At 38.9% G+C, this 19,914-nt stretch overlaps 1 protein-coding gene across 1 annotated transcript; it reads left to right on the forward strand.

The window, feature by feature from the left end:
• The first annotated feature begins 590 nt into the window (after positions 1–590).
• Positions 591–19,364, forward strand: LOC127004042 (uncharacterized). Its single transcript, XM_050871271.1, is given in 25 exon segments — positions 591–1,025; positions 3,367–3,385; positions 3,388–3,549; positions 3,822–4,163; positions 6,141–6,298; positions 6,674–6,788; positions 7,107–7,251; positions 7,346–7,554; positions 7,881–7,993; positions 8,323–8,472; positions 9,074–9,155; positions 9,533–9,705; positions 9,868–10,139; positions 10,236–10,396; positions 11,302–11,471; positions 11,825–11,933; positions 12,035–12,118; positions 12,765–12,964; positions 13,109–13,250; positions 13,393–13,505; positions 14,009–14,210; positions 15,094–15,277; positions 15,585–15,747; positions 16,857–17,784; positions 17,787–19,364. Coding segments are annotated over 25 exon segments (4,911 nt in total). The 5' UTR covers positions 591–962; the 3' UTR covers positions 18,239–19,364.
• Positions 19,365–19,914: the final 550 nt, after the last annotated feature.

Raw genomic sequence — 19,914 nt, forward strand, 5'->3', positions numbered from 1 at the left:
CATTAATACTTATAGGTATCTCTGCACCATTAAGTAATAAGGTGTGTTATTGCAGTTGCTGATTATTATAGCATTTATTCAGAGAAAAGGGCATCAGTGTATTAGTTTTGGTAGTAGTAGTATAGTTATTGTAGTGGTGGCAATAGTAGTAGTAGTAGTAGTAGTAGTAGTAGTAGTAGTAGTAGCAGCAGTAGTAGTAGTAGTAGTAGTATAGTGCCTGACCTGTTAGAGGGGAAAGCATCCCAAACTCTCTCTGAGAGTTGGGTTATAAGAAGTGGCTTTCCCATCTCGCTGGTCAAGGGTTCGATCCCCGGTGCTGGTGAAACCTTTTCTTGGTCTGGATTATTTTTTCGTGTTTTCGTGACTCGCTGTACAGTACGTGGTTGTGTGGGTATATAACGGAGTGGTATATAGTAGTAGTAGGGAAAAATTGTAACAGTGGAAAACACACAAAAGGACAGAAAAGGTAAATGCAAAGTAAAAGACGAAAGTAAGCAAAAGTGAAGAAAGTAAAGGAAAATAAAACAGAAAAGCAAAAGTCGGTGGAAGCAGAGTGTACATAAAAACAGAACCCAGTGTAGAGTGAAGTGTATGCGTGTGAGGAATGAAGTAATTAAGAGTGTGTAGTGAAATATCTAAGTGTGAAGAAGCACCAATGAGGACCTAAGACGCGATACTAAGCGGGACAGCTCACAAGAAGAAGAAGACTCCTCCATTAGTGCGCCGTAAAGAAGGCGTCGTTTGTTATTGTTGCCCTGCCAGAGCCTGACGCCCCCCGCTCCACGAGTCCTCCCGCACACGGCCACCCAGAGGCGCGGCATCACATAACAAGCGCTGCCGAACCGCCCGCACCTCCAGGGCTGTAGGGGCCGTGGCTCCATGAATTGCCCTGCCCTCTGAAGCGCTGAGGAAGAAGTCTGAGGCGGGCGGGAGGGCGGCGCGCACACCCAGGCGGCCTGACGATGGCGAGCCCCAGCAGCGCCGCGGAGCCCCACGAGTATGAGGAAGTGCCGGAGGAAGTTGTGGTGAGGGAAGACACACAGTAACATGGCAGTTTTGCATTATAAGATTACACTAGATAAAAATACAGGAGGCCTGGGCGTCGCCATCAAACTAGAGCCAATTTCACAGTCCAACACAGTGGCTTTGTAAGTTTAAATCTTTGGCATTGGTTCACTCATCATGGTAAACTGTGAAAGTGGCCCCATGCCCAAAGCAGCCAAAACCCGAGGCTCACCATTGCTAAATTATAGGCAAACCAGATTGGCAGGATCATTTTGGCATTGGCTCCCGTGGGTCCTCTCCTCCCCGCTGCTCTGCCACACAGGGTTCACAGTCCCAACACATATCATTTTCTCTCGTATGTTGGCTATAGGTAACATATGAAAGAAGAAATAGGTGTTCGGGCTGTGTGGCAGTGTGGCAGGGAGGAGAAGACCCACGGGACCCAGTGCAAAAATTATCCCCCCAATCTGGTTTGCCAATAGCCCAAAGCATAGTAAGAAAATCACAAGCATTTATAGATTTAATTATACCTAACATTTCTAACCTAAACTAACCAACTGGGGTGGGCTTCATTCCCCACTGACCCCTCAATGATTTAGGCCAACCATACAAAACCTATAAACCTTCAGGAAGTTTTTTCATTAGTAATTATTTCTGTGCTCATGTCAAGGTTGAGAATTCTTCAAAAATAATTGGATTAAATTAGATAAGTTAGTTTAACCCTTTCACAAACCAATAGTTTAATAAGTTTCTCTTTCCACTGCGACAGCCGTCTGGGGCTCATTGGTTTTGTAAAAGATTATTCTGCCTTATGAAAGAAAAAAAAAAAAATGCAAATAAATAGCGTAGTTTACTGACTCTGAAAAAAAACATTGAGTAAAGATAAATGAGAAATGCATACCTTCACCACCTCGTAGCTTGAAACCTCCTGAGTTGACTTTTTATGATGTATATGCCAATAAAAGGGGATTTTTATGAGGATTCCAACGTTATCATTGAAATTTTCATACGACCCGTAGTTCTTGAAAAAATGGAGGAAAACTATATTTCTCTATTTATTCTGTTCTCTCCAGTAGAAGAAACGTCTCAAGGGCAGCAAACAAAGCACAACGGGCAGGTCAAGGCGGTCAAAATAGAAGTCAATTTTGTCTGGAACAGAGTTTTGATAATAATAACAAATATGACTATTAGTGCACCTATTTGCTGTCTGGAAGAACTTTGCCAGATGCAATAATAATCATAATAATACCACTAAGTCTCTCTCCTTAACTCTCTCTGATGGAGTTTTTTTCACTTTTTCCATCATCACCATCACTTTCATGAGAATCATCATCATGCTCTGTACAAATGGGTCTCAAAATCTCTTCACTTGATAATTTCTTAGCCATATTTTCTAATAGTAACAGTTACTGGTCCCTGCGAATATAAAACAAAATATTGTATCACAGCACAATCACTTTACATCGGAAGTAGGAATAAATTTCATCTGACAACTGTAATCTAGGCTTACCAGGCTCCGGACACAATTTAAAGGAGCGACAGTCTGCGCTCACAGGCTGCCTGCTGAGAGGCAACTAAGCCACAGGCAATTATCACTTCAAATCCAACGGCACGAGAGAGTTGACTGTTAGTTTATTTTATAGGTCTAGCTTGGATCTTTGGCTCAAAATATTTTGATGCGATTCTGAAAGATACTTTATTTTTAGGCGAATTTTACATTTCTTTTTATTTACGCAATTTGAGTAAAAAACTCACATAAATGATTCCATTTTGATGCGACTCGCGTCATGGTGCATGAAAGGGTTAATGTTAGTATTAGCTAAAGGTCAGGGGTGAGGCTAAGATTAGATCAGATTCAGGGTTGGATTTGTGTAGTCAGACTAGGTTTGGATTAGGTCCAGGTGGCATTAGAGGATGCCTTAGCTATGGTTCTTGTTTTAGTGTACCTAAAATTTAATGTTCATTGTGACAGGTTTTTTTCTGTAAACAAAAGTAAATATCTAGATGGGGGCACACACTGGTGAAAAATCACTTTTGATATTTGCAAAAACCATACCTATTTGGGTAAATTGGAAGAGGTAGGCAGATGGTTGGCAGATAATGTAAAGTAAAACTACATGCTATACAGCTGTCTAATTATGATATTAATTAAAACACTTCTGGTTAGCATGCTGGTGCCTCTTCTTGGTTTCAGCCTTTGTGTTAGGTGCAGCTCATTCTTAAAGTCATGAAAGGCATGGAGTCAAAAGAAAGTAAATCCCGTACCATGAAAGGTGTTTCATCTCTCTGGGAGTTGTGTAAATCTGGAGGTAATATTCAGTTGAAGATTCTGAGTAAGTCATTCTTCTGTTCTCTTCACAGGAAACTTCCTTCATGTGTGGGAGTGTTTCCTGTTGTTTCCAACCACAGAAGACTTCAATGCTCATCATTGTCAAGTAGCTGAAGTGGATAAGGTAGAGGATGTTGCAACAGAGGCTGTGGGAGACAGCGAGCCCTCCACCTCAGTCTTGGATGTGCCACAGTCCACGGAATGTGTGCATATAGGTGCAGTCTTTGTTTCTTTTCAGTTTTCAGCCAAAAAATTACCAGATACTCTCAAGGAAACTGCTATAACTAATTGCCTTAATCATTTATGTTGAATCTTGGTGAATTCTTTTGAACACATTTCCCAAAAGTTGTTTAAGGTGTCATGATATGCTAGATTAACTGTTACCTGATAGTATCCTTAAATTAGCAGACAGATAATGAATCACTGCCATAATATCCAGCTTTTCACATTTATTGAGATGTGTACTTAATGCTCCCTTTGTCGGCAGGAGTGTGGGAGGCTGGAGAGTCAGAAGCAGCTATGGAGGAAGCAGTGGCCAGCATTCTTGGGGAGAGAATGAAGCGTACTATAACACCACAAGTGAACCCTGTCCCCGAGGCCCAGCTAGAGGCTGTGAGTGAAGGTGTTGAGGATCCCCAGGTGAACCCCATCCTGGATCACACAGTTGAAGAATGTGAACAGTTGGAAGAAAATGTGGCATTGGAGGCCGTGGAGATCCCAACCACCAACCTTTACATGTATGACAATCCTGTGTACCTCAACCGCCTCATGAAGGACAACACGTTCGGCAGGCGAGTGCGTCATGATGCTCCCTACAGCCACCGCCTAGGTTTGTTGGCTGCCTTTGTCTTTTTCGTTCATCCTTGTTCATCTTTGTACTCATGTTTTTGAGCTCTTTTACTACACACTATTTGCAAGAGCAGCCTCAATGTTTTTTTTTTTTTTTTTTAGGTTCCTTGTTTCCTTGAAAAAAAAAACACCTTTCCACTTCTAACCTTCTATCTAATCGCCAGTATGGGTTCTGCAAGGGGCGTTCTACTGGCAATCTTCTTGTTCTCTTAACTGATTCGTGGTCATCCTCTCTTAGCTGTTTCAGTGAAACTTTCTCAGTTGCACTAGACATATCGAAAGCCTTTGATAGAGTCTGGAACAAGTCTTTGCTTTCTAAACTGCTCTCTTTCGGATTCTATCCTTTTCTGTTCCTTTATCTCCAGTTTCCTTTCCGGCCGTTCTATCTCTGCTGTGGTAGACGGTCACTGTTCTTCTCATAAACCTATTAACAGTGGTGTTCCACAGGGCTCTGTCCTATCACCCACTCTCTTCCTGTTATTCATCAATGATCTTCTTTCCATAACAAACTGTCCTATCCACTCATACGCTGATGACTCCACTCTGCATTATTCAACTTCTTTCAACAGAAGACCCTCTCAACAGGAATTACATGACTCCAGGCTGGAGGCTGCAGAACGCTTAACCTCAGACCTTACTATCATTTCCGATTGGGGTAAAAGGAACCTTGTGTCCTTCAATGCCTCAAAAACCCAATTTCTCCACCTATCAACTCGACACAATCTTCCAAACACCTATCCCCTATTCTTCGACAACACTCATCTGTCACCATCTTCAACACTAAACATCCTCGGTCTATCCTTAACTCAAAATCTTAACTGGAAACTTCACATCTCTTCTCTCACTAAATCAGCTTCCTTGAGGTTGGGCGTTCTGTATCGTCTCCGCCAGTTCTTCTCCCCTGCACAGTTGCTATCCATATACAGGGGCATTGTCCGCCCTCGTATGAAGTATGCATCTCACGTGTGGGGGGGCTCCACTCACACAGCTCTTGGACAGAGTGGAGTCTAAGGCTTTTCGTCTCATCAGCTCTCCTCCTCTTACTGATAGTCTTCTACCTCTTAATTTCTGCCGCCATGTTGCCTCTCTTTCTATCTTCTAACAATATTTTCATGCTGACTGCTCTTCTGAACTTGCTAACTGCATGCCTCCCCCCCTCCTGCGGCCCTGCTGCATGCAACTTTCTACTCATGCTCATCCCTGTACTGTCCAAACCCCTTATGCAAGAGTTAACCAGCATCTTCACTCTTTCATCCCTCACGCTGGTAAACTCTGGAACAATCTTCCTTCTTCTGTATTTCCACCTGCCTACGACTTGAACTCTTTCAAGAGAAAGGTATCTGGACACCTCTCCTCCCGAAATTGACCTCTCTTTCGGCCACCTCTTTAGATTCTTCTTGTGAGCAGCGAGTAGCGGGCATTTTTTATTATTGTTTACTTTTTTTGTGCCCTTGAGCTGTCTCCTTTGTTGTAAAAAATAAAAAATGAATATATATATAGATAGATAGATAGATAAAAAAAAGTGATAAGATCAGTGATTGTAGATTTAATACATTACAATAAGGGTGTGTGTGCTCTTCTAATTCATTCTCATACCTAAGGGAAAGAATTTTTATCAATCTTTTTCTAGACACTATGTAATCTTTATACTTCAGTTGAATTTCCTAAAGTATTATCATCCATTTATAGATACTAATGGACATAGTGCATATGAACCATTAAACACACCCTAGCTTTGGGATGGTCTAGTAACAGCAGCTATGGTGCAATAAAAGGTCTGAATAGGTATCTTAAGGGATTAAGTGTAAATAGACAACACTCACTTAATATAGATCATATGTTCACTTGTCACGTTAATTAAATAATCTTATACAACATAGATACCTTACTAGTATGGAAGCTAATCTCCATTGCTGGCCAAATCTAGGAATGTCAAGAGTCTTTTTTTTTGTTTCAGGTCCATGGGATAATAAATCCAGTCGACTTCTCATACAGCTTCTTGGTGAATACCCAAAAGCTTATTTCATTTTAGACAAAGAGTGCAAGAGAACAGAGGCATGGGAGATGATCCGCTACAAGCTGGCAGAGGCAGGGCACCAGTTCACAGTGTTGCAGGTAATTTTGGCAGCGTCAGCAGCATGATTATTGGACATCCCTACTTTCACTTTTAATAGTGTGTCAATTGAAGGCAAACTACCTCAAAACTATCTATTTATTTGATGTGGCACCATATTTAATGACTCAATGTCAACTTAATATGAATCTTTCCTAATTAACTTGAGTTGAATGTGACATTGATACATTATCCAAATAATACCTGCTGATCATGAAAACATACCGCCTACTTATTGTTCCTCCAGAATTTGTTTAATGAACCAGAAGCAGATCAGTGTGCTCAGCCAGTTTCTGTTATGTAGTTTTCAGAAAAAAAAATTATGTATAGTTTGGTGAATTATTTAATGTGTGCTCAAGGCTTGAATACTTCCCCAGATTCGCATGCGGTGGCGAGAGCTGTGTAAAAAATATAGGAACACTGTCAATCATAATGACATGCATAACACACGAAAAACGTGCCAATTCTTTGATGAACTAAATGTTCTCTTTGGTAAGTATGAGTATTTAGAAATTAAGATTGATCTAAGATGTACAGTATTGGTATTAGTGATTGGCACTTGCTTATTGGTTGTGGGGTTGGATTTCTTATAATGCTGTTAAATATCTTGGTATTATCTTATTGATAGACATCTGTTAGTGAATCTTGTTGAAATTTCTAGTGTAGCTGGAAAACAAAAAAATGGACTGGTTATTTTTGTAGTTCTTAATCCTATATACAGAAATAGAAATTAAATGGGATCATGGTAGATTAGTTAGAAACCACTTCAAATATTTTACATACTCACAATCAACTATGGCTGCTTTGAAGGTGTTTGGGACCGGCCGGCCACCCTTCTGCTGATACGACAGCTTGAAGCCAATGGCGGTAAACCACTTGGTCAGAATGGAGGAACTCGCATGAGGATCAAGGTGTGGGAGCACATCAGGCAGGTGCTGGCCTCACATGGATACAAGTAAGTAATGTAAATCTGCACTAACATGGAGTGACTGAGATAAATTTTTAACTTGTTGCAGCTTTTACATCACAAGTTATTTCCCTCACTGCAGGTACACCCCCGACCAAGTTCAAGGCCGCTGGAGTAATCTAGTGACTCTCTACCAGAGAATGGTGGAGCATAACGCTCGGCCCCACAATGAACCCATAACGATAGCCTTCAAGGACCATATTGAGCGAATATTCAATTATGTTCCAGAACGCAACTCAAAGTGGCTGAAAATCATGGAGAAACGTGGAAAGACACCAAAGACAATGACAAGTATGTGATGCATTTCTATATATGTATATTTTTATGATTATTAGGAAGACAAATAAGGACCTAAACAAATTGAAACATCAAAGCTTTTCCTATACTTGTTCCCTGATACTATAATATAAAAAGAAAGAAAAAAATTATTGACCCAATCACATTCATGTTTTCACTTTCACACACACACACACAAAGTAACCTAGTTTTTGAGGGTGTGGTAGGTATGGACAAGTTAAATTCTTAGCCCATCACTATCCAATTTCTGTATTTTAGGAGTCACAAGGCTACTCTTATTGACCGGGTGGTCTGGGTTAGAAATTCTCATTGTACTTCAGAAAAGTGGACTGTGGCGATGGAGAGGAATCTGCTGACTTACTACCATGAGAGAGTGTATCGCTTCAACAACGACCATGTTGATAACAGTATTCTGTGGAAGGAAATAGTGCAAGTGAGTACTATCATGGATTTTCTTGATATTTACATTTCAAGCTCTATAGTTTAGTGACGGTTTTGCAAATTCAGAGTTAGCAAAAACATTTCATGTTTCTTCCCCACAAATTTGGCTATCTAACTCTCACTTTAAGCCAATTGACATTCAGCTGCAATCTTGAAAAATAATGAAAATAACAACTACATCAGCATTAGTAACAATGATAATAGCAATAAATATGTTTGTAATCCTATGCTCTCACTGGGAATACATTTTATGGAGTGCCTACAAAATATGAAGGAAAACACAAGTAACAGATGTAATATAGCATTATTATATCTTGACAGAAATTAGAGGAGGATGGCCACAGTTCAACCCCTGAAAAGGTGCGAGTACGCTTCTATGAGCTGACCAAACAATTTTCCCTGTCCGAGCAGCACAACTCCCAGCCAGGCACCATACGGCGAGAATGCAAGCACCACGAAATGTTGTCTGAGGTAAGTGCAAAGATTTCCCTCTAGTATAGTAAAAGGTTTTCATGTATGTATTAGTGTTATAGTGTGTATGTATTAGTGTATCAGTGATGTTGTATGGAGCAGAAACATGGGCTCTAACTAGAAAATTGATGGAGGTATTGAGAGCAAGTGATTGCAGAATGCTGACGTATATGGCGGGGATCAGGTGGCAAGACAGGGTGTCCAGTGCAGATGTAGCTAACAGATGTGGAGTAGAGGACCTGGAAACAGTTCTCAGAAGGGAAAGACTCAGATGGTTTGGACATGTAAAGAGAGCAGGGGAGGATACAGTGCTGGGAGTTTTGGAGAGATTAGAGGTAGAAGCAAGGAAGGAGACCAGTTGGTAGACCTAGGAAAACATGGAGAAGGTGTATACAGAAAACTTGGCATTGATGGGATTGGATGATCATCGGGCAGAAGACAGAATAGAATGGAGGAGAGCCATAAAGCGTCCAACGGCTCAGGAAGAGTGAAAACTGACGTTAAACGAAATGATGATGATGATGATGTATGTATTAGTGTAATTTATTTGTGTATTTGTACTATTTGTACTTCAAAATTAATTTATTGATTTTTTTTTCAGATTTATAATATCTACAACTTTTGGCCGCACGACAGATCCTCAATCAAAATGGAAAAGACAAACACCATAAGAATGAGACAAGGTAAGAATCCAGCCACACTGAATCATCATTTTTATCTTCATTATCATTGTTATTATCCATATTACTTATTATTATTATTATTATTATTATTATTATTATTATTATTATTATTATTATTATTATTATTATTATTATTATTATTATTATTATTATTATTATTATTATTGTTATTATTATTATTATTATTATTATTATTATTATTATTATTATTATTATTATTAATTATTTTTCTATTATTATGACTATCATTATTATCATTATTACAGTAAACCTTTAATAATTCAGAATTTGGATGAAAATGTCTGACTTATCAAGGTTTGACTGCATAATCATCAACATTGAAAATTTTGTGCACTAAACACCTTTTTTCTTCACAGTTAACGCTCAATTGATGTGGAGTGAAGATCAGTCCCGCACACTGCTGCAGCTTTATCCACAAATCCTGGTTTCTCATATTTCAAATGGGGAGCATCAGCCCATGGAAGAATTATGGCTGCAATTAGCAAAGGCATACATGAATGCCACAAATGACAGAAAACAATGCTATGAGGTATTTTGCTTTTTTTTTTTTTTTTTTTTTTTTTTACCTCATTGATTTATATGTAAATGTTTCTTTAAATATGAATAATTCCCAAGACCTCGTATTATGAATTATTTCAGGTTTATCGTCTGTCTAAAGTACAATGGTATGAAGTTCACGCTTTTATTTCAGATTGAGGAGCATTTTGCTGTTCTGCGCCGAGGATACCGCAGCCAGAACCCTTTCCCTTTTGTTGCCGAAATGCAGCTCCTGGAGGAAACAGAATCAACGTTGGGCTTTACTCAGGAGGCCTCACCCACGACCAATGACCAGTTAGTCTCTTATTGGAGCCACAGAGCTGCACATCTTCTGTTAGATTTCGTTATTCATCACCGCCAAGAAGGAGTTAAAAATTCTGGGCTGTTTGAAGTGATCAGTAAAGACCTTGCTGACTATGGTTACAGGTAAGTGTTATGTGTTACAGAAACACTTGTATGACACCAACAACAAAGCTACAATACCTGCAAGTATTGCCTGAACGACGGTTGTGTTTATTGCAGGTACACTGGAGAAGAGTGTCGCTTGTACTACTCGTTGCTGAGACAGCTGTACACCAATAGGCTGAGGACCATCAGGCGTAATAAAGAAATGATTAAGCCCTTCCCATACATGGACAAGATGGCAGAAGTAGATGCTGTGGTGTCTCAACCAAAATTTATCGGTAGGTTTAGTGATGTGTAGGAGTGGTTGAAGAAAACAAAATTTTAACTGGGAAAAAGGAAATTTCATCTGACTTTTTTTGACAGGGCATAATATTTATTTCAGCAGGACATATTGCTGATATTCATACACAGATTGTCTTTTTTTCTGTGCACACTGGGAGGTATTGGTCCCAATTGAAAACCATACAAACTTTTGGTAAGAAAAAGACATCAGACTCAAAATCCAATGACTATGAAAATTTAAAAAAACGGTGATAAAGTTGGAAAAAAACAAAATTAAGAATGTAAAACATCTTGCTAGACTATCACTTGCTGTCTGATGTAATATTCTCTTTTAGGGTATATCCATAATTTTGGGTAAATGTATAAAAAAATCCATACAATAATTTTATTTTGCATACACTCCTAATGAAGTATTTCATTTAGCTAGTTAACTGGGAAATAACCTTACATATTATTAATACCCAGGAAGCTTCTTATTAAAGATTCAAAGTCATGATAATATTTTTTTTTTCTTTTTACGTCGCGGCCTATTGCGCCGGTAGGCTTGTTCCCGATGGGGCCTGATGGTCAACCCAGCCCGTTCTGGTGCAGGCGAGTGTTTATAGCGGCGCCATGTTGTTTTGGCTCATGCTGCCCCCCGAAGCTCATCTTTGAGCCTCTCTTTGGAGAGGTAATCTAGAGTCTGGGTTAATGGGTGGTCTTCAGGGCAGCATGTGGGTAATCTTTGGCCATTCGGCAGTAACTGAAAAATCCCAGCTGTGCGGCAGCCAGGATTCGAACTCGCGTCCCTCCTGGAGCTCCTGAATGTGACACTGGCACGCTAACCACACAGCCACCACCTGTTTGAAAGCTGCATATATTCTACTTACCGCTTGAAAGAAAGTATAAATATCTTCCACAGAAACACCAGAGAGCCGCTTAGCAGTGTTGAGTGCTGCCATCTCAAAACTGAAGGAGCTGAAAGAAGAGGATGGCAAGATACAGAGGGAGCACATCCCTGCCTGGCTTGTGGACCTGAAGATGTTCCTCAAGCGCAATGAGATAATTCATCCAACACCCTCCGTCAAGTGTGTACGTGACAAGTCTTATGTTATTGTCAGTACTCGGGCTGAATTGTTTTCAGATGTTTGGAGACCATAAAGATGACTGTGGCAATGAAGTGAAACTAAGGTGCTGAATGTGGCAAGGGAAAAGCCAGAAATATAAATTATGAGCACTGAAAATTTTGGGAAATTCCTTATGCTTGATGACATATTTCGACATATTTTCCTTAGTTGAAATTGTGCATTTTAAAGCATAATAATGGTTTTCACATGTTTGTTCTCATTAATATCATGCACTTAAAATGGTGCGAGAAAACTTATGAAGCATAGAATATGACAGACCATCAGTATGCACCTTATGGTTACTGTTGCACTTTGCAGTTGGCTCGGATCTTAAGTGAAGCAATAGAAGATTCCTCCCTTGATGCAAAGTTTGTGGAGTGCCACACCATCCTGGGTTGTCATTTGAACTTCCTGAAGTTGATATCAGGTATGTTTTTCAGTACTTATTTATTTCAAGAGAATATCAAAATATTTAATAACAAATGAAGAGATGGGTACTGTTAGATGACACAGACTTTATATTTTCAGGGAAAGGAATCTCTAATGTAGAAAGTTCTCCTACTATCAAAAGTAAAGGAAGAAATACAAACCCTAAAAGCAACCCTCAGCCAAGTAAGTATGTCCCTGATTTGCCTTACATAATGTTATGATGAAAATATTTACTCGTTTAAAAGCTTAAATGAGAATCTTTTAAATCCCCAGAGTGCTTTGTAAATTTTTACAATGGCCTTTCACTTCTGTCTGCATCCATCTTTGAATCAGTGCAAGGAATACACTGTACTGTACTTAATAAATGATGGACAAAACTTTGAGAAGATGGCACATGATGTATTATGCTTTTGGTTTTGTGGTGGATAGGGAGAGAATATGCCATGAAAGAATGATGAACAATTCTTTGGTGTTACTGAGGTAGAGGTAGTGGTAAGAGAGGACATGGGAGGAATCTTCAGGCTCATTGCAGCCCCTCACCCACACCTCATCCCGCAAGGAATATGTCTTATTGGCCATTCCTATTACTTTTAGTGCATTTCTGAACACAGATTGAACTCAGGAGCACTGCCTTACTTGCCTTCTCCCAACCTCTTTTCTCTGGGTTCAAGGAAGTCTCTCCTCCCACCTTTTCTCTGCTGGTACAAATGGGAAGTCTGTCATTTTCATTTCCTCAGAATCACTGATAATTTTTAGATACAAATTATACCAACATCTTGTTTGAACTTGGAGTATGAATTTTATTTCCACAAAGCCTAACCATTTGTAGAATATGGAACTGTGCAGTGGACAGAGAAGAACTTGCTCACCATGCTAAGAGTCATCAAGGAATGGAAGCTCTTGTGTCATGATGATGCAGAAGTGGAGGCGATCCTTGGCATTGGTCATCCTCTGTGGAGGGAGGTGGCATCCAGGCTGAGTGACCACTACAAGGTTGACCCAAACAAGTGTTTCGAAAGATTTATTCAGGTAAGCTTTTTATGAGTGATAACTATTAATATTATTTTTATACTGCATTAATTATTACTGTGCAAAAGGAGTTGTGTGTAATTTTACATAACAAGTCCTAGAAGCTTGTGACATGTGAATTAAAATAATTGCTCTATGCTGCAGCTGTGGCGGGAGTACAGGAGTGTGATGACCTTCAATGCTCGCCTTGGCACTGCTGAAGGAGCAAAGTCTGTAATGTGCCAGGACATGGTGGGGTCCATCTTGTCACTCCATGTTTTCCATGATGCTCAGCTGGATCCAAGAGGTTTGTGGAGTTCCTGTGTGTATGCATATTAATGTAGTAGGTTGAGTATCATATTCTAAAAGGCAGCAGCATAAATATTTCGCTGCAAAACTAACATGTAAATTTGAGCAGAATGAACTAAGTCATTGTTTGATTGCCACAGATAGATGGTGGGCAAGTGAAGAAGGCAAAGGCTGGAGTAAAGAGGAGACTATGGAATTGATCTTCACTGTCAGAGAAGTGTGGAGCAGTTTGCCTGAGGTTAATTGGGATGTGGTAAGGCTGCTTGTACATTCTCTATTAATATATTTTTTTACAAGTATGATTGATCCTTAAAGTTTGAGACTAATTAGAAATTCATCATTATATCCATGACCCTCAATTTCTTGGACCAATACAGGGAAGGGTTGTCATGAAAAACTTGTGTGTTAGGGTTTTTGTGAATTAATATATTAATGAAATATTAAACCTTTGTTCAGGGGTTGGTAACATGCTGCTCCAGAACTGCAAGTAACTTTAGGATCCTTTTGTAACTCCTGATTCTTTTTAGATAAATTGTTCACCCCTTTAAGATGAAGACATCATATGCCACTTTTCCTGGCAGTATTAGTTATAGTTATAGTTATATGGAACTTCCAAACCACTAAACATTAAAAGGGTAAACTATTATCTATGATTTACATAAATCTAAAGTCTAAGTAATGTATAATTTTACCATTTTTGTCAAAAGCTGTTCTGTAAAAGTAACTTTCAGTAATAAATAAACTTTTTTTTCATAGGTGTGTCAGTTGCTGGCTAGTAGTGGATATAACCACTGTTCTGAAAGCTCCCAAGAAAATTTTCATCATCTCTATGAAACTTACCAGGCAGCACACGAACATAACAAAACATGCAGCATGAGAACTCGGAGGCGACCTCCATTCTACTATAAGCTGAGAGACCTCTTTGGCAGTGATAATGTAAATTTTGCAGTTGTAAAAGGCAAGTATTCTTCTTTTGGACTTTGAATGCTTTCATTATCATCATCATTATTACCCAGATCTCAGTTCTTCTACACTACACTAAACATCCTTGGACTATCCTTAACTCAAAATCTTAACTGGAAACTTCATATCTCCACTCTTACTAAATCAGCTTCCTGAGGGTTGGATGTTCTGTATCATCACTGCCAGTTTTTTCCCCCTCCCAGATGCTGTCCATATATAAGGGCCTTGTCCACCCTCGTATGGAGTATGCCTCACGTGTGGGCAGGCTCCACACACAGCTCTCTTGGACAGAGTGGAGTCTAAGGCTTTTCGTTCCATCAACTCCCCTCCTCTTACTGACAGTCTCCTACCTATTAAAATCTACTGCAATGTTGCATCTTTTTTTTTCTACTGGTGTTTTCATTCTGATCGCTCTCTGAGCTTGCTAACTGCATACCTCCCCCCCTCCCATGGCCCCGCTGCACTCGACTTTCTACTCTTGCTCACCCCTATACTTTCCAACTCCTTTATGCTAGAGTTAACCAGCATCTCCATTCTTTTATCCCTTCTGCTGGTAAACTTTGAAACAGCCATCCTCTGTCTGGCCCCCTTCCTACGACCTGAATTCTTTCAAGAGGAGAGTATCAGGATACCTCTCCACCCGAAAGTGACCTCTCTTTTGGCATCTTGTTCTGTTTACTTTTATTGGAGTAGCACTTAGCGGGGTTTTTTGTTGCTTTTTTGTTTTATTGCCCTTGAGCTATCTCCCTTGATGTAAAAAAAAAAAAAAAAAAAAAAGATTGAGCTCTACCAATAGATATGCATGCCCATTTGCAAGGATATGTTACAGAAGCTTTACATTTATTTTGAGTATAGTGAAGTTAGCCTTTATTTAGCAGAGTCAGCTGATGAACAAGACATCTCAATGGACAAAACACAAGTATTGCCTGTGCTCGTTAGCAAACTGAAGAGCATCAAAGGCCATCACTGTCACGGTGTTCCAAGAAGGCCTCTCCTGCTGCTTTTGGCACAGGAGCTGAATGAATATTTTCAGTGCATGCCACCAGTCTTCAAGTCCTTCAAGTAAGTGTCTTCAGCCATATTATGAAAGCACTTTGAAGCTTTATAATGGTGGTTTGAGGTGATGGTTTGGCATTTGGTAGATCACTATCCTTTAGTTTGGTTGTGAATCAATTGGCAACTTAAAACAATTGCTTTGAACACTATTCACCAAATAGTGATGAGCAAAAATGTCACACCTGCTGTACTGTAGTATGTGCTCCAGCTTGATATAATAGTTAGATAACCTTGAATTTAAGTGTCCTGTCTCAGTTGGATTTATTTTATAACTTATTCATATCTTTCATTGTCATCCTTTGTGAATTTGCAGTGTGTGGGAACTCCTAATCCATCTTCATGAGGTCCATTATGAGGCTGCAGAAAGGAATACAGAGGTACAGAATGAGGTACACCTCGGGGACCTCTGGCAGAAAAACCCCAAAGCATTGGTGGCATATGGTCTTCTGGCTGTTCCTATTTCTGGTTGGGAGAAGGTTAGTTTTTATATATTCCATCAGAAAGTTTTAACATTAACATGCATGTAAAAATGTTAAAACATGTGATAAAACTGATATTGTGAATTCTCTTAACAATTATAGAAGATTCTCTAAATATTGTAGTTTTTTTTTTTTTTTTTTTTTTTTACAGCAAAGGAGACAGCTCAAGGGCACAAAAAAGTAAACATTAATAAAAAAAAGCCCGCTACTCGCTGCTCCTAAAAAGAATCCAAAGAGGTGGCCGAAAGATAGGTCAGTTTCGGGAGGAGAGGTGTCCTGATACCCTCCTCTTGAAAGAGTTCAAGTCGTGTCGTGGCTTCATGATTAATCATCTATTTATCTGATTTCCATCTTTATTTGATAGTCTCCAAAATTGTATATAAAAACATTAAGTAAAACAAATCAAAGTCAGTCAGAGGAGCAGGAAACACTGTCGTAACACACCCCGGCATGCCCCCGGCAGTGCTTGTGGCTGACATGTTTCTTGACAAGCTATTGCAAGTTACTGGGTCTGTTACTTTCTTCTTTTAACCCCTGCACATATGCTTGTGGGGATGGAATCATTGATTAGAAATGCACACAAAAAAATGCACATGAAGTACAAGAAGTTGGTGCATGAGTGGAAAGCATTTAGTTCAGGTACAAGTTCTACAGACATTTCTGCCTTGAAAAATACTTACAAAGTAGTTAACGTGTACTTAGGGTGATATTTTAGTATTGTCAGATGCATTACAAAAAATATAAAATGAATATGTACACAAAGGGAGAAAAAGGACATATTTTACAAGAGGGAATCTGAGTCAAGAGCTTTTTGTTTCATTTCTTATTAAAAAAAAAATCTGATTGCCAACTTGTAGTGAAATATAAATTTGCTCTTGATATCAGCCTGCATTGAATTATAAACGTCACCATGTTTGAGGGCAGAAACTGTTATGCAAATTTGGTCATGGTAAATATTGTAACTTCTTTTTTGCTTCTCATATTTAATTTTGAGTGGAAAAGTATTGCATGTTAAATATGCTTTTTTTTATCTCTTTAATACATTGGACAAGCCTCTGACCTTAATGTCTGCAATACCTATACACAATTGTTCCTTTTTTGGGCAGGTAAGCACTTGGAGTTTTGAAGAGGTCTGTATACTCGTAGAAGCTGTTATCAACTGGGAGCTTCAACAGATAAGTTTAGATAAAAAAGACAAAGCTATTGCAATGGCTGCAAGTGAATTACTAAAGGCTCATGGCTATGAAAAGAGCACAAAGCAGTGTGAAGAACAGTGGAAATATGTTGTGTCTTCCTTCAGGAGAGGTGGCTACAGACAGTTCACAAATCAGATCAATCTCATCCATTTGTTGTCACCTTGCCTTTTAATGCAGCCAAATGCTCAGCACCTGAATAAGTCAAATATCAGAAGTGAACAACAACAAATATTTTCTGAAAATCAAATGGCAAAAGTTCCTTCATTGCCTGAAACTGACAGTATTGCCATGACACAGAGTTCAAAAAAGAAAAAAATAGAGAACCAAGAAAGTATTACCAAGACATCAAATGATGAAATAGGGAAGGATTGTAAAAATAATGCGTCAGAGAATGTCACATCTTATGTTCAAATAAATGTTTCCAAGAGCAACAGTAAAGCAAAGCATCTTGCCCAAAGTTTTACTGATGAACCGGAAGATAATGAAGAACTAGCTGCACCATCTCTAAAGGAAAACTCAGAAGTCCCCGAAATTATGAAACATAAGTCTGTATTTTTAAAGAATACTGAGAATAAAAGACCAAAGCATACCAGAGGGAGAGGCAAAGTAAAGAGATCTAGTTCTCCTGATACCAATACAGAGTTAACAGGTGAGAGAGTCAAAAGGAAAAGAGAGAGTTCTCCAGTCAGTGTAAAATCTACAAAAGCTGAGCCCCCGGTGCAAAAAAGTGATGATCATTTGAGCGCTAGTAAATCACCCAGAAATAAAGTGCAAGTTGAAGTTTTAAATATAACTGAAAATGGAAATGCAAAATCAATTGAGTGTCAAACAGTGCCAGGATAACCCCAACTAGGACTATCAAGCTGCACTATCCAGCAGACCACCCGATTCCCCCTGGCCTCAAACATCTGTACATTCCCCTGGACATGATTCACCCAGGGTCTTCACCAGAAAATGTGCCAGCGTCTGAGTCTTCAGTTACTGATGTACAAAGTCATCTACATTCCACTCCATCATCATCTGAAGTGTTGTCTGTGTCAAATGTGAAGCATGAGTTAAGTGGTAAAGTTAGTGAGCAAAGTAAGGACAGTGATATGTGTAGTGCCTTAGCCACTGATGCACATGCTGACTCAGAAAGGAAAGCCATCATGAAACTCCTACATCAGTACAGCCAAGAGTGCCAACAAGGAAAGCTAAGATTATTTAATGTAATTCAAGAGAGCAACCAACAGCATATTTCAGCCCTGAAGAGAATACTTTCTGTATTTAGGGAATTACAAAAATCAGTCTGATGTATTAGTGTTGTATTATGTACCAAAAGTCTTATCATAAATTATACTTGGTCTACTGAATTACCATATCAATTGCCAAGACTTTACATGTAGTAGTATTATGTTTTATTCTATTAGCAGCAAATTATAATACACACACACACACACACACACACACACACACACAGACACTGCCTTAACCCCCTTTGACCGCAAAAGGTTTTCTCGGGAGATCCCCCTGAACACAAAAGACAGCGGAAAATGAACTTTGAAACTGAGAAAACATCACAAGAGGTGTATTATAGAAAATTTTCTGGCGCACCCTGCTGTGAAATCCATTTCATTTTAGGTTGTCACATTTGGCTGGAATTCCAAGATTCCCAAAAAATTCCAAGTTTTTATTGGTGTGACGTACAGAAAAAATTATTGAAGAAAAGTTGCTCACTTTCTCACAATGGAGTCTGTAAAATATAGTTTATGATCTTTGACCTGGAAATTTAGTGCCTACAAAGAGCCAAAGTTGCAGTGAAATTCAAAAAACAATTTATTTATTTATTTTTTTTTTTCATTTTGGAATGAAACTCATTGAATAAAAGTTGTAGGAAAGCATCCTTATAACTCTACTGTGAAATCAGATTTTTATTTGGACTGACTGTTTGGCTGGAATTCCATGATTCCCCAAAAATTCCAACTTTTTACCGGTGCGACGTACATGAAAATTTATTGAAGAAAAGTTGCTCATTTTATCACGATGGTGTCTGGAAAATATAGTTTATAATCTTTTACCCGGAAATTTACTGCCTACAGTGAGCCAAATTTGCAGTGAAACTTGATAAATATTTTTTGTAAATTTTTGTAGTTTTTTCATTCTGGAATGAATTTCATTGAATAAAAGTTGTAGGAAAGCATCGTAACTCAACTGTGAAATCAGATTATGAGTTGGACTGACCGTTAGCTGGAATTCCATGATTCCCTAAAAAATCCAACTTCCACTTCCCACTCCTCTGAACATTCCTGCGAACAAGATATTGCATGGTTCATCTAGAACATCATGTACATCAGTGAAGGTGTCAAGACTACCTTCAGCACTTACACACGAGCAGCAACTAAAGGAAGACCGCTAAAACAGGACGTACAGCTGAGGGAATATAAAATTATAAGAAGCTTTATATAAGATAATATTTTTTTACCATAGTTGGTGAAAGAATAGAAAACAATACAATTTCAAATATTTTTTCAGCCAAAATGCACTGATAAAGTAAGTCAGTATACGTAGGCCATCATTTATTTTTAAATAATCCTCAAAACATAATATTTAGGAATTGTAGGCTATTTTTTTTTTGTCACGGAGTGGTGGTAAGGGACAAAAAGGTGCCAGTTAATCACTTGGCTACAATACCAACAGAATAATTAATAGTATATCGCTCTCCGGCGCTGGCGTCATGCTCGTTGCCAGGGAGACTATAGTAATATAGTCTAGCCCACGTCTGATAGAACTATATATGATGCCAGCGGCATCAACGTCATTATGCATGGGGTTAAAAGCACATGATGCTCACACATGATAGCTGCTTGGTTTTATAGATTCAAGGGCAGAACAGGAGAAGCAGCTGTACCTATGCCAGTGAAGCCAACTATTCGACTTGCTGGTCTGAGCCATGAGTCCTTTAAAGAAAGTGTTTGGTAATTTGCTTACT

This window comes from Eriocheir sinensis, chromosome 27, assembly GCF_024679095.1.
Source record: "Eriocheir sinensis breed Jianghai 21 chromosome 27, ASM2467909v1, whole genome shotgun sequence".
Lineage (NCBI taxonomy): Eukaryota > Metazoa > Arthropoda > Malacostraca > Decapoda > Varunidae > Eriocheir > Eriocheir sinensis.